This window comes from Lepidochelys kempii, chromosome 5 (assembly GCF_965140285.1).
Source record: "Lepidochelys kempii isolate rLepKem1 chromosome 5, rLepKem1.hap1, whole genome shotgun sequence".
NCBI lineage: Eukaryota > Metazoa > Chordata > Testudines > Cheloniidae > Lepidochelys > Lepidochelys kempii.
In genome coordinates, this window is record NC_136384.1 from 69,369,240 (window position 1) to 69,396,708 (window position 27,469).

At 40.3% G+C, this 27,469-nt stretch overlaps 1 protein-coding gene across 19 annotated transcripts in view; it reads left to right on the forward strand.

Annotated features, from left to right (window-relative positions):
- Positions 1-27,469, forward strand: part of FER (FER tyrosine kinase) — a 432,887-nt gene that overhangs the window by 166,554 nt on the left and 238,864 nt on the right. For 17 of the 19 annotated variants that reach the window (XR_013635792.1, XM_073344641.2, XM_078852827.1 and 14 more), the window contains 2 exons: positions 17,761-17,853; positions 26,886-27,089. Coding sequence is in view for 18 of the 19 variants with exons in the window: in XM_073344641.2 (XP_073200742.1) it covers positions 17,761-17,853; positions 26,886-27,089 (297 nt within the window). In the remaining variant the exon portion in view is untranslated. The remainder of the gene's footprint in view (positions 1-17,760; positions 17,854-26,885; positions 27,090-27,469) is intronic. The other 2 variants (XM_078852835.1, XM_078852828.1) reach the window with 2 other exon arrangements.

Sequence of the window (27,469 nt, forward strand, 5' to 3'; positions counted from 1 at the left end):
TCAAGAAAAAGGGACATTGGATACCCATGCTAGACCTCGAAGTGCTCAACAAATTTGTCAAGGGTCAGAAGTTCGGTCTGGTCACATTGGCGGTGATTATCCCAGCGTTAGAAAGGGAGACTGGTTCTTGTGCCCTCAACCTTCAAGATGCTTACTTCCACTTTTTGATCATACTGAGTCACCAGTGATACCTCAGATTCACACTAAGCCAAGACCACTACCAGTGCAGAATACTCCCTCCAAGGTCCTCTTGGTGATGGCGGCCCACTTACAGTCCCAGGACATTATGATTTACCTTTACCTGGACGATTGCCTCCTCAGGGCATGTTCCTTTGCCGAAGCCCAGCGAGTTACCCAGACAACTTTGGATCTACTCAAGAATCTGGGCTTGCAAATCAATGCACAAATATTGCCATTAATACCAGTACAGAGACTAGAATATATAGGAGCAGACCTGAACTCTGTCTAAGTGAGAGTGCTCCTCCCACATCACATATTCCTCAGTCTCCATTCTTATGGAAACAGTGCAGTCCAGCCCCCAAATATCAGCCAGACATTGCCTTCAGCTTCTGGGGCACCAGCTGTGGCACATCTGCGATACCTCATGTCAGACTTCACATGAGATGCCTCCAATCATGGTTCAGTTCGATTTACAGACCGAACAAAGCCAACCAAGACAAACTGATATTGATGGCAACCAAAATCAAACAATCCTTGAATTGGTGGAAAGACCCAGCAAACATCTGGATGGAAATCCCTATCGCTCAACCTCTCTCATCACTGCTCCTCACCACTGACACATCCCTTAGAGGATGTGGCACATATCTCAATGATCTCACAGTACAGGGCAAATAGTTTCCATCCAAGACATATCTTCAAATCAATTTACTTGAACTCAGAGCAGTCAGGAACATGTTTGCTCACTTCCTGGCGATGATCAGAGGTACACACAAAAGGTCATGACGGACAGTATAGCCTGCATGTATTACGTAAACCATCAAGGTGGTGTCAGATTGCCCTCCCTTTGTATGGAAGCGCTAAAGCTATGAAACTGGTGCATTTCCCACAATGTTACAATTTCAGTGGACAGTCTCAGCTGCAGATTCTCACTTGACCACAAATGGGAGATAGACTCAGTGGTACGCTGCAACATATTCCAGTGATGGGGGACAGCCATAATAGACTTGTTCACTATTTACCAGAACAAGAAATGTCCACAGTAGTGCTCCAGAGCAGGCATCAGCCAGCATCCCTTGGGAGAGACTCTCCTCCTTTCATGGGATAAGGGCTTTCTTTATGCCTTTTCCCCCATTTCCTCTGTTGCTGAAAGTCCTGTTGAAAGTAAAAAAAGAAAACATGATACTGATCGCTCTCACCTGGCCCACACAGATGTGGTACCCTTATCTGTCACAACTGGCGCTACGTCCCCTGATGACTCGTTCCAATCACTCCTTACCTCCTCTCTCAGAACGAGAGAGACACTTTCCATCTCAACCTGTGGATACAACAGCTCAAAGCCTGGCTCCTTCATAATTCCAGCACACAGAAACATCATGCTCTGAAGAGGTACAGGAAGTGTTATTACGCAGTAGGAAAGTGATTACCCCATCGTACTTACTTACACAAGTGGAACAAGTTCTGGATCTTGGTGCCAATACAAAAGGGTCACCCCAGATACAGCCACTCTACCCATAGTCCTAGACTATTTATTGAATCTCAACAAATCAGGACTCATTGGGAATCATTAAGAAAGGGTTAGATAATAACACAGAAAATATCATGTTGCCTCTATATAAATCCATGGTATGCCCACATTTTGAATAGTCTGTGGAGATGATGTCACCCCATCTCAAAAAAGATCTATTGGAATTGGAAAAGATTCGGAAAAGGGCAACAAAAATTATTAGGGGTATGGAATGGCTTCCATATGAGGAGAGATTAATAAGACTGAGACTTTTCAGCTTGGAAAAGAGATGACTAAGTGGGGGTATAGATAGAGGTCTATAAAATTATGGCTGGTGTGGAGAAAGTAAATAAGGAAGTGTTTACTCCTTATAACACAAGTATGCTCACTTCCTGGTGATGATCAGGGTACACACAAAAGGTCGTGACGGACCTAGGGATCACCAAATGAAATGAATAGGCAGCAGGTTTAAAACAAAAGGAAGTATTTCGTCACACAATGCACAGTCAAGCTGTGGAACTCTTTGCCAGAAGATGTTGTAAAGGCCAAGACTATAACAGCGTTCAAAAAAGAACTAGTAAGTTCATGGAGGATAGGTCCATCAATGGCTATTAGCCAGGCTAGGCAGGGATGGTATCTCTAGCCTCTGTTTGCCAGAAACTGGGAATGGGCAATGGAATGGCTCACTTGATGATTATCTGTTCTGTTCATTCCCTCTGGGTCACCTGGCATCCTGTCGGAAGACAGAATACTGGACTAGATGGACCTTTGGTCTGACCCAGTATGGCCGTTCTTATGGAACACTCTATTAGCTTGTTAAAAGCACACTTAACAGCAGTAACGACCTTCCACCAGCAGGTAGCAGGGTACCTTTCCCAACAAACTATAAAGAGGTTTCTTAAAGGCGTAGCAAACCTCTTTTCCCAATCCAAACTTCCTACCCCACAGTGAGACCTCAGTCTAGTGTTAAAAGGACTGACTAGACTGCCCTTTGAACCCATGGCCACTTGTTCTTTAATTCACTTTTCCATGAAGACAGCATTCCTGAAATTCACCATTACCTCCGCAAGAAGGACAGGGGAGATAGCAGCCCTGATGGCACATTCCCTGTTAACTTTCCCTGACAAAGTCATGCTTAAATGACATCCAAAGTTCACTTCACAGTGACTTCTGCATTTCACGTGAACCAACTCAATCACCTTCCAACCTTTTATCCTAAGCCTCATGAGGATAATAGGGAAGCCATCCTTCATATGCTTGATGTAAGGAGAGCCGTGGCCTTTTATTTGGACAGAACAAGAGTTTTTAGAATATCTCCGAGACACTTCCTCTCCATCACAGACAGGTCCAAAGGCACAGCAGTTTCAGCTCAAAGACTCTCTAAATGGGTCTTGAACAGTTTCAAACTCTGTTACCAGATTCACAATTTAGCACCTCCATGTGCAGTCCACACACATTCTACGAGATTGGTTTCCTCATCCTTCGCCTTCTCCAAGAGTATGCCTATATTAGAAAACTGCAAAGTAGCTACCTGGGCATTGGCACATACCTTTGCAGAACACTATGCCATCCTCGGGGACTCTGCTGCAGATGCCAGATTCAGCGCCACGATACCATCATCCATAATAGACTCAACTCCGAAGCCCCAGCCTCTAGTGAGGGATACTGCTCAGGAGTCACCTACAGTAGAGCCCCGTAGGGATGCTACTAGAAGAAGTTACTCACCTTGAGCAATAACGATGGTTCTTCAAGATGTGTGTCCCTATGGGTGCTCCATGGCTCACCTTTCCTCCCTCTACTTCCAAGTTCTCATCATAACTCTGCAGTAGAGAAGGAACTTAGGAAGGTTTGCTTACACAGCGTTGGTTAGCCTTGTGGCAGAGCACGAGAAGGGGGGTAATGCATGTGTGGGACAAACGGACACTGCTACCAAAATTCTTAAATCAGCAGTGCAGGGATGCAAACACATTTACAGTGGCACACCCATGGAGGAACACATCTCGAAGAAACATCGTTACTGCACAAGGTAACTACTTCCAGAGTATAAAGATATATAGTAGAATGCATAGACTTGCACTATAACCATTTATAGCGGTTAAGATCAGTTGGGAGTCACTTGCTGATCAAGGTTGGGGATTTAACTCATGAATTTCTTAGCTTTTGAATTCATTATACTTACTGGTCTGCCAGGACTTGAGTGTAGCAAACTTCAGAGCATGGTGCAAGACATCTTAGTTTGGTTTAGTTTTTGTCCTTTTTTTTTTTTTCCTTCTGACAAAATGACATCGTAGCTGCTGATATTTTTGGAAATTGTACTGTGCTTCTGTAATGTTGCACACTATGGTCAGTTTTATATAATTTATGATTTTGCATTTTATTACTAGAAGGTTCTACAGACACTGTTAATAATAAATTAAACAGTCTGAGAGTAACATAAATAGTACAGTCTGGATACAATAAAGCATTTGAGGAGTTTAGGGGTCAACTTTTATTTTTATTTGATTTTTAAGAAGTTAAATGAGGCTAGATTCTTCAGCTTTCGCTGACATTCCATAGTACATACTCACACAAACAGTCCCACTGAATTTAATAGGACGACTCAAGTATGTTTTCATTAATATAGGGGTTGTAGAAATATGCCCTCCTAGTTAGGTGTCCACCTCACGATCTGAGGTAAGACTGCTGTGCTGTGATTAGGAAATGAAGTGCAGTGCGTCAAAGGGGTGGTAAATGGAAGCCATGTTCTACTGTAGATTCTTTTTGATTATCTATTATTCTAAAGAGATGGAACCAAATAAAAAGGAGCATTCTCAGAATATCACTAAGATGATATGGTATTTATGTATGGCAAGTAACCCATTTCTTAGTATACATTACCAGGAATTTCATTACTAGTTTTGTACGCTTTGGCAAAGGAAAAATTACAAAGTCAACATATATATAGCTATCTAGTCTAAAAAAATATTCCCCCAAAATGAAGGCTTCAGTACTTAAAATGACAACTGTGCCAGTGGGTTTGATTGTAACTGTGGGACCTTACATGCATGTTGTTGCATCTCTCTACTGTCCCAGTCTGGTCTGTTCTTGTAAAAAAAATTTACAATAAGTCTGTTGTAACTTGTACACTGCTGGTTGTACTTCCGCTTTCAGTACTGGAGAGGAATATATAAATAAGAGGTTTTCTCTGAAATTAAAAATGTTTTCATAATTCTTTTATAATTCATTTTAGTTTTGTAAAATCTTCTTTTTAAACAGCCTCCCCGCTAAAATAAAAATAATGCAAAGAAACCTTCTGGTCTTAGGTATTTAACAGAAGAACATAAGAATGGCCCTACTGGGTCAGACCAAAGGTCCATCTAGCCCAGTATCCTGTCTTCCGACAGTGGCCAGTGCCAGGTGCCTTAGAGGGAATGAACAGAACAAGTAATCATCAAGTGATCCATCCCCTGTTGCTCATTCCCAGCTTCTGGCAAACAGAGACTAGGGACACCATTCCTGCCCATCCTGGCTAATAGCCATTGATGGACCTATCCTCCATTCATTAATCTAGTTCTTTTTTGAACCCTGTTATGGTCTTGGCCTTTACAACATCCTCTGGCAAAGAGTTCCACAGGTTGAGTGTGCATTGTGTGAAGAAATACTTCCTTTTATTTGTTTTAAACCTGCTGGCTATTAATTTCATTTGGTGACCTCTAGTTCTTGTGTTATGAGAAGTAGTAAACAACATTTCCTTATCTAATTTCTCTACACCAGTCATGATTTTATAGACCTCAATCCTATCTCCCCTGAGCTGTCTCTTTTCCAAGCTGAAAAGTTTGTCTTATTAATCTCTCCTCATATGGAAGCCATTCCATACCCCTACTCATTTTTGTTTCCCTTTTCTGAACCTTTTCCGATTCCAATATATCTTTTTTGAGATGGGGTGACATCATCTGCACAGAGTATTCAAGATGTGGGCATACCATAGATTTATATAGAGGCAACATGATATTTTCTGTGTTGTTATCTATCCGTTTCTTAATGATTCCCAATATTCTGTTTGCTTTTTTGACTGCTGCTGCACATGGAGTGGATTTTTTCAGAGAACTATCCACAGTGACTCCAAGATCTCTCTCTTGAGTGGTAACAACTAATTTAGACCCCATCATTTTATATGTATAGTTGGGATTATGCTTTCCAATGTGCATTACTTTGCATTTATCAACATTAAATTTCATCTGCCATTTTCTTGCACAGTCACCCAGTTTTGAGAGATCCTTTTGTAGCTCTTCACAGTCTGCCTGGGACTTAACTATCTTTAGTAATTTTGTATCATCTGCCAATTTTGCAACCTCGCTGTTTACCCCCTTTTCTAGATCATTTATGAATATGTTGAATAGGACTGGTCCCAGAACAGACCCTTGGGGACACCACTATTCACCTCTATCCATTCTGGAAACTGACCATTATACTTGCCCTTGGTTTTCTGTCTTTTAGCCAGTTACCAGTCCATGAGAGCGTCTTCCCTTTTATCCCGTGGCAGCTTACTTTGGTTAAGAGCCTTTGGTGAGGGACCTCGTCAAAGGCTTTCTGAAAATCTAAGTACACTGTATCCACTGGATCCCCTTGGTCCACATGCTTGTTGACCCCCTCAAAGAAATCTAGTAGATTGGGGAGGCATGATTTACCTTTACTAAAACCATGTTGACTCTTCCTTAACAAATTATGTTAATCTATATATCTGACAATATTGTTCTTTATTATAGTTTCAACCAGTTTGCCCAATACTGAAGTCAGGCTTGCAAGCCTGTAATTGCCAGGATCACCTCTGGAGCCCTATTTAAAAATTGGTGTCACATTAGCTATCCTCCAGTGATCTGGTACAGAAGCTGATTTAAATGATAGGTTACAGACTACAGTTAGTAGTTCTGCAATTTCACATTTGAGTTCCTTCAGAACTCTTGGGTGAATACCATCGGGTCCTGTTGATTTATTACTGTTTAATTTATCAATTTGTTCCAAAACCTCTTGTAATGATACCTCAATCTGGGACAGTTTCTCAGAACTGTCACCTAAAAAGAATGGCTCAGGTTTGGGAATCTTCCTCACATCCTCAGCCGTGAAGACAGATGCAAATAATTCATTTAGTTTCTCCGCAATGGCCTTATCGTCCTTGAGTGCTCCTTTTGCACCTTGATCATCCAGTGGCCCCACTGGTTGTTGAGCCTCTATTATGATGTCTTTAAAAAGTTTCCACGCAGCTTGCAGAGATTTCACTTTTGGCAATTAACCTTTAATTTCTGTTTAACTAACCTTCTCATTTTTGTGTAATTCCCCTTTCTGAAATTAAATGCTACAGCGATCTTTTAGGTATTCTGGGACCGCATCATTGAGTGATTTGAATATAAGGCGTGAGACCTTAAATTTGATGTAATGCTGTGTGGGAAGCCAGAGAAGTGAGAACATAAGAACAACCTCTTGCATTTTCTTTTTGAATTCATCCGTTTCGCTTGCTTTCTCCACTACTTTAAATTCAAGTAGCAGGGTAGATGTTCCCGCTCAGGCTGGAACCATGCTTTAAGACCCACCCCCCTAGATGGGTTTCACAGCCCAGGCTCCAGCCCAAGTGGAAACATTTACACTGCTATTTTTAGCTTCATAGTGCTAGCCTGAGTCAGTTTACTTTGGCTCTGAGACTCTGCGACACTCTGTATCTCAAAAGAGTGCACTGGAACCCCTATATTCACTACTGTGATATGATTATAATATGTTTGTGTGAGACAACCCAGGCTAGAGAGTTAAAGAAGCACAGTGAGTTCCAGGCTGTATCTGGGGATCCCATCAAAGACTCTCTACTGCAGGGTTGGGGTTTTTAACGGTTTTTTTCTGGTTTGTCTTTTGCAATATAGACCAACTTTAAGTATATATATATATATTTTCAGTATTCTATTTAAATGATTAAAAAATGTTTTTAATTAAATAAGATTTTTATGTGTTTAGTTCTTTCTTTCCAATTTTTAGTTTTAAATTGCTAAATTGGATGCTTTATAACTTGTCTCTTTATTTTCTTAATTTCTAATAGAATTTGTTTTTTACATAGAGATTGATCTAAAAAGAAATTTCATACTTAAAAAGTTCACCTGGGCTGAAAAAGACAAGTCTGGGGCCTCATTACTGTCTTTACTGTGATGACATTACAAACTCAAGATAAAAGTGGTATGCAAACAGCTTGTGTTATATTTGTAACCAAAACCACCTTTCAATATATTAAGCTTTGACACACTGACAGCTTGAAATGCTTTCAGCAATAGAGATGTCATCAGAATTGGCAGTCTGAAGTCAACGGGACTTGTTCTACTAAGTTATTTAGGTGTTTTTGAATATCCCACCCTTAGATGCCAAAATAAGGGCTTATTTAGGCACCTAAGAGTGGGATATTCAAAAACACCTAAATATTTTGTGTTTTGCCTATAGTAGTTTCATAAAATTCAGGTAAATTCAGTGGCATTTAAGAAAATATCATTAATAATTTAAAGTGTATCATTGTAAATTTTAATCTGAATTTGCAGTAGCACAAATTTCAAATTAGTTTTACAAAGCCTCAACCTGATTTAAATCAGTTCTTTAGATTGCATTGATTTAAATTGCTCCACCCTCATTGGAAACACCCCTTTGCTTGCGTGTGTGTGTCTGGAGGCAGGAGGGACAATGGGAACAGGTGACATGGAGTTGACTATGCCAGGTTTATGTCAAGCAGGGATTTCTTAGTGAATTCCAAGGTGAATCCCCAGTACCCCACTTAAGGCAGCTTTCTGGCTGCTTTATGCTTCCTGAGTACTGTAAAGCAGCAGATGGAGGCCAAGGATGTTGGCCAAGGTGTCTTCGTTTAGTTAAGAGGTGATAGCTCACAAATACCCTCTCCCTTTGAGAAGTTTTCCAATAAAATCAGAGAAGATCAGACTTGACATTATCTAGTCTCCGGTAATGCTCATTTAATTTAAAAAAAACCCTACCCTTTAATTTTTTTATATATATTATATATAATAAGAAACAAAACAAGGCAAAACACAATTTTAAAAAAATCTTTGGCACATCACCTTAAAAGTTGCTATTACTGCCTTAAATCTAAAAAGATCAAACAAATTTAGGGGGGTTGGTCTCAAATTTTTGATAATTTCAAAGTCAAAGGTGACATTTGTCTGACAATGCTCTTAATTTGAAAAAAATTCCCTTGGTAGTCTAATTAAAATGTTGTAATTTTCTATACAATTGTTATGGTGATGGGCACTAGAAAAAAAGTCACTGAAGGGTTAAACTCTGAAATCTTTCTCATTTTTGTTTTATTCAGACAGAACTTTTGCTAAAGTGTGTGGTAGTTTACCTGAATATAATAACTGCAAAAGATCTTCAGGATTTAGCTCCAGATAAATGACATTATAATCCCTTGTTTGATGAAGGAGGTAGCTTTTTTTTCCTAGCACCCCCACTTCACAGGCCAAAGAGTTACAGGAGAGCTACTTCATAGCCACAACTACAGCTTTGGCTCTGCTAGCATGTTATCACTTGTGCACCCCTAGATGTTTGCGCGGGAAGCCGGGGCGGGCTGAGAAGTAGGCAGCGGCTTCACACTCAGGCCCAGGGAGGCGGAGGTGAGCTGAGGCGGGGGGGTGCGAGGAGGGCCGCCCGCGCTGCAGCAGGTAACCCGGGGTGGGGGGCACACAGGAGAACTGCTCCCCACCCCAGATAACCTCCGTCACCCTTGGTCTGAGTGGGAAGCCACCGCCTCCTTCTCAGCCCTCCCTGGCTTCCCACTGAACAGCTGATTCGCGGGAAGCGGGGGTGGGGGACACGGAGAAGCAGAGCGGGGCAGTGCGTTGAGGGGCGGAGCGGAGGTGAGCTGAGCTGGGGCCGGGTGCGGGCGGGGCGCTGCCGGTGGGTGCTCTGCACCCACTAAATTTTCACTGTTGGTGCTCCAGCTCCTAAGGTGCCACTTTTGACATGATCAATGGGGGGGGGGGGGGGCAGCTGTTCCCCCTGCTCCCCCCCTAGCTACGCTACCCCGCCCCTAGGAGCCAGAGGACCTGCTGGATGCTTCCTGGGAGCTGCCCCAGGTTAGCACCACTGGGACTCCCCACCTCTGCCCCCGGCAGGTCCCTCTGGCTCTTAGGGTGGGGTGGACACCCACTACAGTGGTCCACGAGACCCTCCTGCCTGGTTGTGGGGGCAGACAGGGGAGGGGGGTTGATGGGGCAGAGTCCTGGGGGGGGTGGCGTCAAGGAATGCAGCAGGTTGGATGGGGCAGGAGTGTCGGGGGGCGGGGGTGAGCAACGACCCTCTCGTAGGGTGAGGAGGGAACCTGTTAAGATTTTGTCAGCTCATCACTGACCATATCTCTAGCCTATGGGGTGTGTTTATCTTGGTATTTTTGTTAAGAATGGCAGTTTGATTACTAAGGGGTTACGTTCTTGGCCTATGCTGGTATGGAAGACTATTTCTTTGAAGCTTTGTTTTTAGTTTTCATTTTATTTTCTCCTACTTTCATTTCTCCAAGCTGTTGCCTGGGAATACAAAAGAATTCATCAATCAAATGCAATTTTTTTCTTTCAAATTTTGTCATCATATCTCACTATCCCTAGCAAACAGAGCTGGATGTTGATGGTTTTCCCAGGTCTTCCCAGTTCAAACAAATAGTGCTCGAATAGCTGTTGGCTTCATGTATGGGGTAAAACTCGTGTATATGGTGTTGGTTCAAAATGAAGCTGTGAACAAAAAACCATTTTTAAAAAAGGAAGCACAAAAAGAAGTCAATCAAATCCTCCAGATCCCCTTCTTCCTCCAGCTTTATCACTAGGAAGGAGAGCCTACAGAATCTGACCACATAGAGCAATCAGAAAAATAACGATTTTTTTCTATCCTGGACCAGTTTGAGAAAGTGTGCAGGAGAGTCACAGCCATGACTGAGAACCAGCGTGAAAAAGAGGAAGATAAAAAACAAAACAAAGAAAACACATAAAGGCTCTATACTCACAACAGCAAAATCCAGAAAAGGGTACAATAAAATGCAGAAGCATATCTTTGTAAATCTCACTAGCCCAGAGAGCCACAAACTGCTAGAAGAATGTGCAGGATCCTCCGGGGAAGAGAGACCATAACTTTTGCTCTAATAAATTGGTTAGTCTCTAAGGTGCCACAAGTACTCCTTTTCTTTTTGCGAATACAGACTAACATGGCTGTTACTCTGAAACATAACTTTTATGTTCTCTCCTCAGGCTTCTTGCCCTTTTCCTTGCTTTTCCTCTCCTCTTTGTCTCTTCAGGCAGGAGAGAGGAATAAGGAAAGTAAAAGTGAGAGAGCTGAGGCGAAACTTCCATGCTTTTGAGATGAGGAAGCAAAGAAAACTGAAGGGAGGAGTCTGGCTGAGGTTTATACAATCGGAAACCGTGTCAGAACTCCACGTTTCCTATGGAGGCACCATAACACTATCAGTTCCTTAATCCACCTTTGTGGAAGATTGTCCCTGGGGCAGAAAGCTCCACTAGCATAACCTTGCAGGAGTTGAGACCAGTGAGGCTAATGCTACTGGAATTAGAAATTTATCTCTAAAACAAGCACCTCTTACGTTAGTTGGAAAACCACAATATCTTACATTACGAGGAGGGAAAAAGTCTTATCGAAATAAAGGTATGGAGTTCCTATTCTGCAAAGACCTTCCTCTAGCAAACTTTAATCCAATGTACATAGTTAAGAATTTCTGCAGTTCTGAAAGTAGGTTACAGGCGGATGGAAAAGTCATAGCACAGCCTCAAAACCTTTTTGTTTCCAGTTTAGACTATCTCAGAAATCTGAAGAAGTCAACATATTGACTTATATTGAAAGGAATGGATGGAAAGTTTGGCTGGAAAGGCAGGCAACAGGCTCGCTGGTGATGCTAGTGTGTGCAAGTGGCTTGCACGCTGCCAGACAGGAGACACGCACTGTGGTGTGGAAGGGACTCCTGTCTGGCAGTGTGCGAGCTGCTTTCACACACTAGCCTCACCAGGGACAGCCCCCGGTGAGCCTTGTGCCTGCCCAGTGGACAAGGCTGGGGGTCGCACAGTCACTCTGGAGGAGCTGCCCGGGCTGGGCGCTGGCTCCTGTGAGCAGTCGCCCGACATGCTGCTTCTTTCACCACTGCTGTTCCTGGTAGAGCTCTGAGGTCCGGAATATCTGTTAAATTTTGTGTCCGTGCAGAGGTCTACTGATCTAGTCTGATTTACTATATAACAGAGGCCATAGAACTTGCCCAAAATAATTCCTAGAGCAAACACATCCGATCGTGATCTAAAAATGGTCTGTGATGGAGTGTGTATCCTGACCCTTGGTGAATTGTTCCAATGATTGATTATCTTCACTGTTAAAGATATACACCTTATTAGCAGTCTAAATTGTATAGCTTCAAGTTCCAGTCATTGGATCATGTTATAATTTTTCCTGATTGATTGAATAGTGCATTATTAAATATTTGTTGCACATGTAGATACATGCAAACTGTAATCAAGTCATCCCTTAATCTTCTCTTTGTTAAACTCAGTAGATTGATCTCTTTGAATCCATCACTATAAAGCATGTTTTCTTATCCTTTATTCATTCTTGTAGCTCTTCTCTGAACCCTCTCCAGTTTATCAAATGTGAGCAAATTATCTGTTTTAAGTTTACATTTTAATATCTGTCTTATCTAATAGGAGTTTCTTACTCTGAAATGCATTGTTTCTTATGTAGGTTCTATGGTGATGTCAGGTTCTGAAGTCCAGATGGCATAGTCACTGACTGCTGTGCATTAGGCAGAGATCCTATAGGTCTCTGCTCCCATTTTGACTTTTACGTGTCATCATCTGTTTGCACTGAATCTGGTGTATTTAATACCCCTATGGAAATAAGATCAGCCTTATTCGGGTCCCCTGGCAAAAAGAGTTTAGAACAAAGAGAGAGCCATTAGTGAAAGATAGAACCTTACTTGTAGCTTAATGTTGCCAGGGCTTTTCTAGTTGTTGTCTTCAGAAAATCTGCTGTAAGTGTAGAATTAAGGGTTTATTTGAATTTATTTGTGGGAAACTTATCAGAATGTACACATTGTTCTCTGCAGTTTTTTCCCCTCTGTGATATGAGAAGCAGTCATTTAGCTACTGCTAATCCCCATGACTCGTTTATCAGAAGAAGACCCTTTATCGTGTCATTACCTAAGGTGCTTGAAATGAGCTGATCATTCCGAGCCCTGGCAAGCATGGAAGCAAAATTAAGTACTGTGTCCAGGGTAATGCAGTGAGCATTTTTTTAAAGTAGCCATTTAATCCATTGATATAGAATTGACCTTCCAGGGACTCAAGGCAGCCTGTTGTATTATCAGATTGTAACTTAAAATGACGTGCAGTATTGTGTATACTTGAGACTGGTAAAAGGAATGAAATGTTTTATTTGTGAGTAACTGGGAACATGGTGAACAACTGTTAGTTACATTGTTTTATAAGTTCCCCATCTGCCTCATGATTATTCTCATGATTATTTAACTTTCACCTTTTCTTTTTGGTGATATTCTGCTTTTATGCAGCTATAATGCAAACTGTGGACACGTTGCAGAATGTTGTTAAAAGAATAGCTGTTTATTTTAACTAGCAAATAGAATAGGCATTGCTTACTGGCTGAATTGCAGTAGTACCTTAGTTTCCATGGTTGGTATACACTGTAGATAATATTTACATATTGGTAAGGATACAATTCTGTCATGGAGGTCATGGATTTGGTGACTTTCCAGGACCTCCATGACTGTGTCTGCGACAGGGCTGGAGTAGCTCAACCCCAGGGCTACTGGAGCAGCTGCCACCGGAATAGCTGTCGACCAGTCCCAGGGCTGACTGAACAGTGGCCAGGCGGGTGGCCACGGGAACAACTGACAGGCAGTCAGCCCTGAGGCCACCAGGGGGCAGCGACTGGAACAGCTTTCTTGGTGGTGAGTCCTGGGGCAGCTGGAACAGATGACTGGCAGCAGTTCCTAACCCACCAGAGCACCAGCTGGGGTTGGGTCATCCCCCTGTGCCTGGAGCAGCTGTGGTCAGCCTTCTCTGCACAAGCAGTGGTGGTGCTGGAGCTGCTTCAAACCCCAGCAAAACTATTTTCTTCCCCAGGGTATTTTCCTCCTCCTCCCCAGGGTATTTTCAGTAAAAGTCATAGATAGGTCATGGGCGTCCGTGAATTTTTGTCTATTGACTGCAACCTGTTCCTGACTTTTACTAAAAATACCCAAGACAGAATCTTAACCTTACTTACCGGTTTTACATTTTGTTGACCATTTAGAAAAGTCTTTCAGCAAAAGCTAAAGTTGCATAACTGTTTATGTATTTATTCAGTTATGTCAATTTTTAACTTCTACAGTTCCAAATCTCTGAGACAATTTCAAAAAACCCTAATAGACCTGTTACTTCAAGATCCAATACATTGATATAATACAATTTAATTAAAATTCCTCCAAAGAATCCTCACCCGAGTCCCACGTATTCTTCTACCAGCACCAACCTATCATCCCTGTTTAAGAGGCCAGGGAGAAAAGATGGACCATGACAAATTTGGGGGTATTACTGACATCGTGTGGGGATGCTAAGCAGTGCTAAAATTAGGGTTGCCTCACACTTTTGTTTATAAGCCTCTTATATTAGTTGGTTGTAACTTTGCCAAATTTTAACGGTTTGGGCTGAAATTTTCCATGCTTGCTTTCTGTCTTAAATTAAATTATTTTAAAAAAAAATCAGCAATAGCCAAATGATTCATATTGCTTAGATGGAAGAGCAAACTGCCTCCGGGATAGAAACTTGGTTCAGTGACTTGGCTGACCTAGCAGCTAAAGAGAGGGGTAATGTTTAAGGGAAGAGGAACTTCAGACAAATTTGAAAAGATTTGATCTAAGTTTGTGGAAACCTTTGATTAATTCCTGACTGACAGAAACTGAGGTGTGGCTCTATTTCCTTTCTCTTTCTTTTTTCCATTCTTTCCCTTGCCTTTACTTTTTTGTTCTTTTGTCCTTTTGGTTCTCCCTGTTTTTGGGGAAGAACCAAAAAATTCAATATAATAAGAAAGAAAAGATTAATCAGACCAGCTTAGTTATTTCCCAGAGTGTAGATAAGGAAAAATCTTTGAAGCACTGTAGTGCCTCTGCTCTATGGTGCAAGAATTTGAAATTTGACAGTAGTTCTGGGAATAGAGAAATGCTTTTGTGGGCCTCTTGAAAGTCCACTCAGATTTAGCCAGGTTTTAAACATCTAAACTTTTCTATTAGCATGTAATCTGTTAAAGCTTTTTATTGGCTTGGTGAATAGTCCATCTGCACTGAGTATTCTCCTTGGCCCAACAGAGATTGAGCTCCAGACAGAACAAGTGCAGTTGCCATTCTGGATTATGGAAGGAGCCAAGGATGGACCATGAATTCTAGTCCCAGCTCTTGCACTGACGAGAATTCAGATTTTTGTGCACTTTAAATTATTGCTTATTGAGCAAGGCCTAAACTTCGGAGGCAATCAGTATCACTCCATCCATTTAACAGACAGGGTAACTGAAAGTCTGCACAAGAATCCGAACCCAGGCCTCTAACATGTCAGACATAAGTGGCATCCACAACTGCGGAGCCCTTCATAATAAATATGCAAAATCTGTGTACTTGGTTGCTCTTTCTGTAACTACTAGACCCCTATCAACACCAGAATCAGTAACAGAACGCAAGGGTCCTGACTCCTAATTATAGTTGCCGAGTGGCTAGGGCTAAGTTCTACAGGGGGCTCAGACCTCTACCCTCCATCAAATTTATCTACCTGCTAGCTCAGCAGTTGCTGAACTGCCCCCATTCCTTGGTGCGCACACTTGCCTTTGCATGCAAAGCCAAAGCCTTGGCATGTGCCACATGCTGTGGTGAGCTCTTTGAGCCTCTTCCTAGTGGCCAGAGTGGGATGCTGGGCCCAGAGAAGCACCAAGGGACAGAATGGAGCCACCACTGCCTGGGCTCACTCTCCAACCCTCGACCCAGCACTGTGCGGCAGGACGGAGCCAGAGTGAGTGTGGGGCTGGGCAGGTTCACCCTCCAACCTCACTGGCTCAGACCCAGAGGACAGGAGCAGAGCCACTGCTGCTTGAAATGAGTGCAGAGCTGGGCAGACTTATTTTTCAAATCCTGGACAGGATCTGCCACTGCCCGGGGTCTATGTGGGGACAGGCAGGCTCAGTCTGCAACCTCTGTGAGACAGGAGCCATTGCTGTCCGGGGTTCATGTGGGACTGTCTTGCTCTCCAAACCCTCCCTCCCTCGGATCTCCCCTCAACGCTGGGCCGGGATAGAGCCGGACCCAGCCCCTCCAAACGATTTTTTTACTCTCCACCCATGATCTTGATGTTTCACTGTTGTCGAGCAAATAGTTGTGTATGCTGCCAGCAAAGTGTGCATCACATCCCTCTCTAGTGATTGGTTGATAGAGACAATAATAGTCTACTTCTGCTCATAGGTGTAGTTTCACTTCTATATTTGGGGAGGTCATGGAACTTACTATTATTATTATTAAGTATAGGCCTAACTTCTGGGTTTACTGATTGTTAGTGATACTTAAATTACAGTGTAGTTAATGAGTGAGTTGGGGTGGAGATGGCGTTCTCTCCCCGAGTCCCGCTGTGTCGGGCTGGCCCAAGCCACCTGGCACCTGTTCTTCTGCACCCCCCTAGGTGGGCACACCCCACAGTTTGAAAATATCTGATAAACAGTTTTGGGGGGTACAATGCTCTTCTATGCCCCCCTCCCCAAATCTCCATCCATGCTTCTGCTATCATTTACTCCTTTAGCTCAAGTGATGGAGCTCTGTGTTGAGATTTAAAGTTCCTAGATTCAGACTCTGCTGATGTGCTGATTAGTATGGTTCTATATGATGGAATTTCTTTTTTTCCAGTTTTCTTTTAAAAGAATTGGGTTTTTCTGTATGATGTTTCCTACCTTAAAAAAACATTAAAGTTGAAAAGTCAAGCACTCAGAAGTTAGGAAATGCCAGCTTAAAACAGTCCATGTTACCTTAATTGGGTCCCCTTCTGCATATGCATTATCATAAGGTCTTTACTTACATTACGGTATATTACTTGTTCTACAGCAGGGGGTACACAGAGGTCTTCCAGGGGGTGCAACAGCTCATTTCGATATTTGCTTTGTTTTACAATGGGCTACATAAAAAAACTAAAATTTCATAGAGACAATGACTTGTTTATACTGCTCTATATATTATGAAATATAAGTACAATATTCATATTCCAGTTAATTTATTTTATAATTATATGGTAAAAATGAGAAAGTCAGCAATTTTTCAGCAGTAGTGTGCTGTGACACTTGTGTATTTTTATGTCTGATTTTGTAAGCAAGTAATTTTTAAGTGAGGTGAAACTTGAGGTACGCAAGACAAATAAGACTCCTGAAAGGGGTACAGTAGTCTGGAAAGGTTGAGAGCCACTTTTCTACAGGACTCATACTTCATTCAGTGTACTGGATGGACACACTCCACCCATTTCCCACAACCCCCTCCCGCATTTGTCTCACTTTTTCTTCCCATTTTTGGTGTATATTCCACACCTTTGTTCTGTGTGCACCTCAGGCTGCACTCAGTGTATACAGAGCAGGAAAGGTTAATAAAGGAAGGACAGCGGAGGTAAAAATTGAGTGAGATACATACAAAAAAGCTACTTGCAGAGTTTGGTGTTCTACTCTTTTTTTAAAAAATTGTCCTATTAAAAATTACGTACTCTAGGGCAGCTAAAGAACTAGGGGAGACCTGACTGTACTATTACAGAATTTCAGATCTGTTACATGGTTGACAGTAATTTTATTTTTAAATAATTACTCAAAACTTTAGTATTTGATATTATAAAATGTGGGCTAGATCCTCAGCTGACATAAAATGGCATAACTCTGAAGTTTGTGCAGCTATGCTAGTTTATATCTGTTTATATTTAACCAAAACAGAAAAAGTACGTCAGATTATATATACTCAGAAATCGGTGTTGTATAGTTTATTTTTGTTGCTGATATTCTTTTTCTCCCCCCCAACCTAGGATAAGAAGGATAAGGTGTCCAGGTTTGATACTATTCGTCACTCCATAGCTGGAATGATAAGATCTCCAAAATCCATGCTGGGCTCTTCATCAGTAAGTAGTATTGACAATGGGGTGTTACACTGTCCCGCTTTTTGCAACCCGGATAGGATTTTTTTTTTAACACTACAACACACTTCAACCTACATGGAAAATGTTATATTAAAATAGCATTAAAAATCCTAAATTCTGACTGGTCAGTAGACATGATAATACCATGAAATAACGGTATGAGTCAGAACTACTTTTATTTAGTGCACGCCAACAAAAGATGTATCAAATGTCTCTTCCATTGCTCCGGGGTCATTGTCACACCGGAAAAAGTTCATTTTTGTAAAGCATTAATTTATCGACTGATTGACGGTCTGGTGCATTGTGGTATTCCCTGGTGAACCTGGTGGTACTGTGCATTCCTTATATGCCACTTCACTGCATTTGCACCCCTTACTAAAAACAGTTATTAGGGATATTGATACATGAAGGAGCTCTTTGACTTATGTATTGATTTTTGAGGCACTCTTTGGGACATCTGGTGTTCTAGTGCCTGATCCAAAGTCCGTTTAAGTCAATGGGTGTCTTTGCATTTATTTAAATAGGCTTTGGAGCAGGCCCCTAAGCAACAAAGGAAGTTTTTTGAGGCGTGGATGCATTAAGGCAGTTTAAAAAATAAACATAAGAGGACGAAAAGAAAAACAAATTGTGTGACGCTTGCTGATCTATTTTGAAGCATATGCTAAAAAACTTGTATGCAATTTAGCATTTTCTCTATTTCACTTAATGTCTAACTTTATTTTAAAAACATTTCCCTTCCAAAACTTAGCTGAGCGAAGAGTAAGTTATTGCTCCAAAAACTCAAATAAGGTCCAAATAAAGCTCACTAGAACTTACAAAAAAAATTCATCTTCGGGGTGAGGTCCGTCACCTGAAGTTTCAGCCCAAAAGGAAACTTCTTACGAAATAGGGGTGTGGTATGAATGGGCCTTCTCAATAGTCAGTATTGTATCATTACCAAGCAACCATGAAAGGTGTAGTTAAGCTAAAAATAATTGAAATAGATGTGGGGGAGAGGAGGCAAAATGTCTATATGTATTTGAAGAGTATAAATCATAATAAAGAGGAGGAATTATTTAGGGTGGTCCAAACAAGGCTGTAAATAGCAGTAATGGGATGAAATTAAGATAGGGAATTTTTAGGTTCAATAGTAGAAAAAACTTCTTGAAAGTGAGGGCTAGTCTACGCTAGAAGCACTATAGCAGCACAGCTGCGCTGCTGTAGTGCATCTGGTGAAGATGCTTTGTGCTGGCGGGACACAGCTTTTCTGCCACCATCGCATTGTCCACATTGGGGCTTAGGTCGGTGTAAATTACGTCGCTCACGGGGGTGGCTTATTCATACCCTGGGTGACATAAATTATACCAACATAATCTGTCATGTAGACAAGCCTTTAGATATATTAGCTTGTGGGATAATTTCCCCAGGAAAATGGTGGAAGTTGCATTGCTTGACACATCTAAAGCTGTACTGGATCAGCACTACACTTAAAGGGAACAAATCTTTACCAGAAAGAGATGAAGTATCTACATTATATGATTAATCATGTTTTTAAGATATAAAGCTGTTGTAATTGGCATAACAATACAATATTTTTCATATGTTCATAATTACAGTAAGATACTCTGGAGCATGTGCATTGCCCTCCAGCCTTTGTATAGTTATGCCACTACCTTTGCCTCATTCGTATCAGTATTATTCAATACAACTTTATTTTTTATGGCATGTTCCATAAAAAGTGTATCCCAAACCATTTTAGAGAATGAAATAATAAATAAAAAGGGCGAAAGAGAAACTAAGATTGTAGATGCATTTTGAAGTGAAATTGAGAGTGAAACCGGTCTCCATTGAAGTTAATGGCAAAACTTCTATTGGTTTCAGTGGAGTCAGGATTTTACCAAGAGTCTATGGACTTGATTCTGACCTTTATCACTGTAAATCAGGAGTAACGACGCTTATGTCAGTTGAATTATGTTGGTGTGAGATCAGAATCAGGCCCATTGAAGCAGGGAGGTACAGGAAGTCAGTTCCAAATGGCTGGAGCTGCAGAGAAGGCTCTTGTTCCAATTAGTGACAATATTGTGTGAATGGACAGCGAAGATGATGATGCTTGGTGAGTGAGTGAGTAGGGAGAGGAGTAGAGAAGGGCAGCTCTATGAAGAAACTTAACAACACTCCAGAGAAGGATAGTATCCTAGTATAGGTTCTGTGTCTCATTACACAAGTGACCTACTAAATTAGAACATATCATCCTTTCAGCTGCGCTCTTTAAGTATTTTTGTCATGTGTTGTGGTGAGTTAATGATTTAATGCAACCTTTTAGTAATGGTTACCATATACATGCATGGGTACAGTTTCCTTTTTGATTTTGTAGCTAACTGCCACAATAACTAGTTATTGGCCATTAATATTTTTCTTGCTGCCCTGTATGTGGCATTGCTTCTTGATGTGAAGATTAACTGTTAGAACATTGGCATTTCAAACTCAATGTGCATTTTTCCCGGTATTCCAGGTATATTACGAATCAGTCAAGTATATTATGGTATATAATATGCCAGATGTGTTATACAACAATATAATATAATATTTTTAAACTAAAAGCCATACAAATATTTTTAAATCATAGCATGTAGAAGTAAAATTGGAAGAACAATGGTGTTGATTTCATTATAGAACACATCATTTTAGCTGCTTGCTTTCCGAGTATATATTTTCATTGTTTCGACAAGCTATAAGCAAAAATAAATAAATAAATAGACATACCTTGGTTTAAATGCAGTATTATCATAACAGTAAATGTCCACAGTTAGTGAGGGGGAAATATAGTTACTGTCATGCATAACCAAAGAAAACCTTTTATTTTTTTTTAGTGCCTTTCGGAGAAAGTAGCAGAGAAACCTTGTACTTCCTCAAACACCCGGGAGTTTAGTAAAGCTCAGGTTAATTATCATGCATTTGTTAGTATGTAGCTGTCTTACCGTTTTCAAGGTCTTTATCCATGGGGTTTGCCTAGTCTCTGATAGGAGGGGATACAGGTGATTAAAAAGTCAGTGTCTTATTTAGTACTCTACTCTGAAGCCTTAAGGGATGCTTGGCTGAGCTTTTATCTCAGAACATTTGGGAACTGCTAGTAGTGCTGCTACCAACAGAGAAAAGAAATGATACCGTTCAGAATGAGACTCTGAGTGATGGTATTGCAAAGAGGCCAGAAAGCTGCTTTAAGTAGGCAACTGAGGATTCTTTCAGTATGGGGTAATTCTTGGCTTGTGTAGAGATGGTGTATAAGCCCTTTGCAACTCTTTCCTATTTCTCCTGGCACAGCAGTATAGCAAGTATTTTGGGCCTTGGTCAGATTGTTGCACGCCAACTCAGTCAGTGTAATAGCCTCTTGGAGTTAGGATATGTCTACACTGCAGTTGAGAGGTGTAATTCCTAGCATGGGTAGACAGACTCATGCTAGCATTGCTCAAATTAGTGCATTGAAATATCAGCGAGGATGTTGCACGCCAACTTGAACAGAGCTAGCACGTGTCTGTCTATCCACACCGGGAATCACACCTCCTGGATGCAGTGTAGACATACTCTTTCAATCCTAATGTACCTTAGAGAGCTTGAAGACTTTTCCAAACTGTGGTGAAGATACGAATGCTGGAATAGCCCCAGAATAGAGGAGCCACAAACAACTTACTGGATGCAGCTGAGGTTTCAACTGTAGATCTGCTGCCAGAATCTAATGTAGAGATTCTCATAGTTTTTCATTGCACGGGCTGCTATCTGCTGGATAGCTCCCCTGCCATTTACTGTCATACAGACCACTTCCCCTACCCATTTGTAAGCACATAACTGTGACAACAGCAATAGTTCCTCCAGTATTAGAAAAGCATTTAATGTATTTTTCTTAGTTGTTTTTAAAGGAATTTAGCAGCTGGAAGAAAGGAGAGTCACCATTGTGTGACCAGGCAACTCTTATGTAACCAAAGCCAGAACTTTGCAGCTTTTCTCGTGTAGTGCTCTAGTACCTTTGGGAGATGGATAAGAAAAGGACGAGGGAAGGATAGAGATGTAGTATAGGGGCAGAGTGTAGAGAGGGTGAAAGAAAAACAGAGAGAAAAGCTCAAAGCCCAATGAAGTAGGAAGAGTAAGACAGAGAAGATGGAAAAGAGAAGAGATAGAGACTCAAGAAAACCCCAAAATTCCAACAGAGTACTATAATGGCTTTTGTCAGACTAAAACCAAGTCAGGTATCCATAAGTGTAAAGAGCAGTAATATAAAGTTTAATGATCTGAGGTAGGAAAACAAAAATTAGTAGATAAACCCTTACTTCTCACATTTTGACGCCATGTTTTAGTCACTGGTAGGACACTGTCCTATTTGGACCAGTATGTGAATGAACTGTACCTTGAAATAGGCTCTGCTGCTCCTCAGATTCAATGCACTCTTTTTTTCCCCTGAAAAATTTTGTACTTTTTGCAGATATCTGACAGTTGTGATGATAGTAATGGTGTTTCCTGGTTCCTTACCTTTTTTTTTTTTTTAAATGAACTTGGTAATAGCGTTTATACAATGGGTGGTTGTCCTTACCAAATTCAGCCATTTCGGGTTATAAAATATTTTTTAAATTTTGTTTCCATCACTGTTATCTTTTTGTGGTTTATATACTTTTGCTTTAATATGTAGTGTTTTGTAAAATGCTGTAGCTTCTTTGCATTTGTGGTTCCCTTGTCCTGAAGTAGCTATTGGTTTCATATACCGTATTGCCCTGCAAAAGAACTAGCAAATTACATTTGAATGTGTCTAATGGCAGTGTAAGAATTACGCTGTTTCGGTTATGGAAAGTGCTAGAGGGAAAATTCTAAAAGGATCAACCTAAATTTATTTCTGTCTTTCTACTAATCCAAGAGTATGCCCTTCCTTTTCTCTGGGGGAGAATTAAAATATCTTCCCGATTTAAAAAAAAAAAATATATATAAATTCTCATTGCTTAAAGACCACAGAATAAAGCAATACAACAAGTTTCAGCTAATTATATGTCAGAAAATAGAACAAATATTCATTATTAAGTAATAGAGTATCATTGAGGTATGTGTGTGGGTGGCTGGTTGCTGTGTTTATAAGAGCACACATTTATCAACCATCTTAATGTGGTGTTACACTGAAAGTCCGGGGGTAAGGTTTTGTTTTGTTTTGTTTCAGAGACAACTTGTTGCTCAGTCTCTTCACAGATAATGGGGTTGGGAAATCTCCATTTTTTAAAAAATGCTGAGTCAGAAACCTTTTGCTCTACATTTCAATAAGAGCAGCTGCTTGAGAGCCAATTAATGAGAGCTGTTAAAGTAAAACTTATTTCAACTTCATATTAAATTCAGATGAAAGTGAAAGGGAGGGGAGGATCCACAAGGGAGGAAGGGGAGATTGGTCGACATATAAGGGGAGAGTGAAGGGGAATCTGAGGGAACCCCCCCAAAGGCCCAAGATAAGGTATGGTGAACCACAGAAATCCCTGAAGGGAAGAAAGGAGAGAGAGAGACAGAGAGAGACAAAGAGAATAATAAATAGAAATAAATATTTCAAATACCATTTAATTTTATGGTGATACTAATTTGGTTAGTAAAAGAAACTTAAAAATAAAACCTTCCTATTTAAATATTTGAATTCCTCCATTAGATAGAGAGAGGGGGAGAAAAACTATATATGTCCGTGTCAGATAGACAGAGAGACATCTTCATCCCTGAAAATAAAATAAAATCTGAGTCCTAGAATGTAAGTATCTTGCAGTCTCTAATTTGTATTATCAAGCAATTGAATGTTTCTTGAAGTCTCACTTTACAGTAAACATTGTTTAAGAAAAACATATGGGAATTGGAAAACAGTGAAAAGGAAATTACCGTCTTTAAAAGGGCAATATTTTGTGTTTAAACTGTTCATATTAAATCCTGCAAAATTTTCTTCTAACTCTAAAGTGGTAGTAGAAATGTAGTGTTTTAGTGATTAGAGTGATAAATTCATTTGCAATGAATGTCAAAATGACAATACATCTTTCTTAGATACTCTTTCTTGGCTGTAACCATATTCCCCTCAATAGCAATTTTGAAGTGCATATGATCATATATCCTGTTTATTTAAAACATAGTACTTTAATTTATACAATAAAATTATTGAGTGGGGGGGTTTGTTCATGCAGAAGTTATATAATTTATATAACATAAAAAGCACCATCATTTATTGATTTAGATTTCATTTATTTTCTGTGAAGAAATACTTAATTGATAATTCATGCTTCAGCTAAAATGACCACAGAATGAATACTAAAACATTATGTGAAATTTGAGAGAAACACCCGACAAAGCCTTCAAACCTGACAAACACCCGACAAAAATTTAAACAGTTTTTTTCCAAATGTTATCTAAGTACAATGCAAGTTCTTAGAAAGAAAAAGAAAAGAAAAAAAAAACGCTTAACCTGTTCCCATTTTCTTTCCCCTAAATCTTCTCTATGTCAAAAAAGTACTCTTAAGCTATTTTATGCTGGGGACAGGTAATGATACAGTCATGGACATTGATTCAGACATGACGCAAGTTGGAAGTGAGAAACTGTTACCATCTGAAGACTTGCTTGTTTGTGTTCTGTAAACTAAGCTGTGTGGCTTAGTCTGTTTGTTTCCTTCTTAGTGAACTAGTGTCCACGTTACAGAGTCCATCACAAATGACACCTTTTATTGTACATTTCAACAGGAAGGCCATGAAGTGATTATGTATCGAAACCTCTCGATCTAATACCACTCGAGAAGTTCTCTCCAGAGTAGCACTGAGGTAGTGTGCATAAGATTTTGCTGCCTTGACAGTATTCTGCAGCTTTTCTGTGAACATTCAGTGCTGTCTCACTCTTTTGGGCAGTCAATCCCAGCATCTTTCACAAAAACTGAACTAATTTAACCTTTTATACGAATTTTTTTCTTAGTAATTTGAAAAGTTTATTTTATATGTAGGTAATTTCAAAGGAGAATAACTTTGGTGTTATTGAATTTTAATAATGATGGAGAAATTTGATCTTGGGTTTTAACTGCTTTCGAATGGAAATATTAAAAATAAGGACGAAAATATGATCTCCTGGGAGGTATTTCTGTATTTTTCTTTGTTTGCTAATGGGTCCTTTACAAAAGAATCGGGTGACGAATTCATTCTCTATTCACTAAAGGCTAGATTATGTCACCCTTACTCATGTGGTAAGTGTTACAACCTGGCTACCTTCCCCTCTCTACAATCTCCAATCTCTTGTGAATGGACCTAATTGCTGGGTCCCACATCCTTCTAAACTGTCTGGGTAGAATCTAGTAATTGTTTCTAGCTCTGGGTCTATAGGATATATTCCCAGAGCTCAGACCTTCTGGGGCTCTGTATCTGCAGCCGCCCTAGACCCCAAGATTAGTTTCTGAGCCTTTCAAGCCTTCCCAGTCGCTTACACACACTTCCCTAGAACTCCACCTAGGTTGTGGGCATTCTGGACTTCTAGTTTAACCCTTTTTGGGACATGTCAGGAAGGCAAGGGAACACGTGCATAGCAAAGGACTTTATTTCTTAGCTGCAGAAATTTTACTTTAAGATTACTTTACAATTGCACATCTTTGAAAACAACAAAAATCCCTAAGAATGCACCCTTCCCATGTCTGATCTTGCCCCTTCTGTGAGTTTGATGTTTGTCAGCATTTCAGGCTGATAGAGTCCCTCCTGCCCACCCTCTGTCTCCAGCAAGATCTCTTTACATGTGGGGATAGTTGGCATCCTGAACAGAGCAGTGCCCCCTCTTAAGTGGAGGTGCTCGCTCCTTGCCATATGCTCCACTGGGTTGATCCAGGCCCCTTCCCCAGTCCTGCATGTCCTTCCTGTAGCTCTGTGTGTAGAAAAATCATTGTTCCATGCTCATGGGCCAGTAGTTGAGACTTTCAGACTTAATTAGGTCTAGATGGGTCTCCATGATGGTCTTTCAACAAGGTGTCAAACACCTTTCCTGAGCAGGGCTTTCCTTGGCAAGTTTAGACATATGTTCCACACACAAAACAAAACGGAGTTCCTAATTTAAAACGAACAGTCCACCTTGTAATAGCAAGCACTTGCATGATTTAATTGGGACTGCTCGTGTAAGTGCTCACCAGCATGGAGTTGCACAGTTTTGCCCTAACAAATAGGTCTGACCTGATTATTGAAAACTAGACTTTATTGTAAAACCAACAACAACCTATTCTAGCACATACTAAATAAATAAATACATAAATTACAAAGATAAATTTTTAAAAAGCTCAAGTCATACTCCAGTTGCAACCTATAAAAATAATTCTTGTGTCTTACCTTAGAATTCCTGATTAAATTCACAAGTACAATGGGGCGAGGCCTCAGTGTTCAATTGCAATACAAATACTAAATAACTACCGGCTCTTCACCTGGCTGATGACGATGCTATCAAATGGCTGGTCACACTGGACATATGCTGAGAGACTCCTGGAAAAACTTGGTTCCTAATGCTGCTACTTGTTTACAGGCTTTTGTGGGGGGTAATTCAAAATCGGTGAACCTAGAGCTCAGTCAATGCAAGTGCTTTTGAAAATTCCACCCATAATGTCTCATAAATTCCTAACCCCTTTCTCAGTGAGTAAGGAAATATTTCATTTCAAAGCTTAACACCATTTCAAGGAAGTTTGAGAGTGAGAAAGATAATTCAGCCAAGAAAGAGGTTTTTTTAAAAGTAAAAATGAAATTGTCTTGATAGTACTATTGATATTCCTTTTGTCTGTATTTTCAGAAATCTGTACTGAGCTTTCATATATACATATGCCTCTATTTTTAAAAAAGCATAGTTAAAAAAAGTGTTCAGTTACTTTGATTCTGAGAATAGATGTATCACTTCAATTGTCTAATGAAAACAGACAATTGAAGAGAAGTGTGAAAGTATTTGTCAGAGTCTATCATGGATTTCATGAAAAGACAAAACATGGAAAATGGGTTACAGTATGCTAACTTCTTTTCCTTTATATTTTTTAAAGTTCTTTGATGTAATATCAACCAGCGAGAAACCATTGGCAGAGCAAGATTGGTATCATGGTGCAATTCCAAGAATAGAAGCCCAGGAGCTGTTAAAGCAGCAAGGAGACTTCTTGGTGCGAGAGAGCCACGGGAAACCTGGTGAATATGTCCTTTCTGTGTTTTCAGATGGACAACGGAGACACTTTATCATACAATATGCTGATGTACGTCTCTGATGTAGTACTGAATGTTTATTTCATGTCAGGCAGCTTGTATTTAACTGAAGAATTATTTTAGATAAGTAGTTCAGAATAAAAGGCATTCATTACTATGGATAAAACTATGAGAATTACTATGAAGTAGGTTTTTAGTCTTCTCATATGGAAAGGCCAGTATGAAATCTGTTAAAAAAAAAATATGGTAATCTCTGATTTCCCGTGTTGAGTTAGATGCTGAAATTTTAAAAAACAATGTTAGTGAAATATTTTTAAGAATAAAAGAAAGATATGAGGTTATTCCATGGTTTTTATTCTTTGTTAGAAAGCAGAAAATTACTTCTATAAATGTTTAAATTTCTGAAGTTACTAATTATTTAAATGTATTA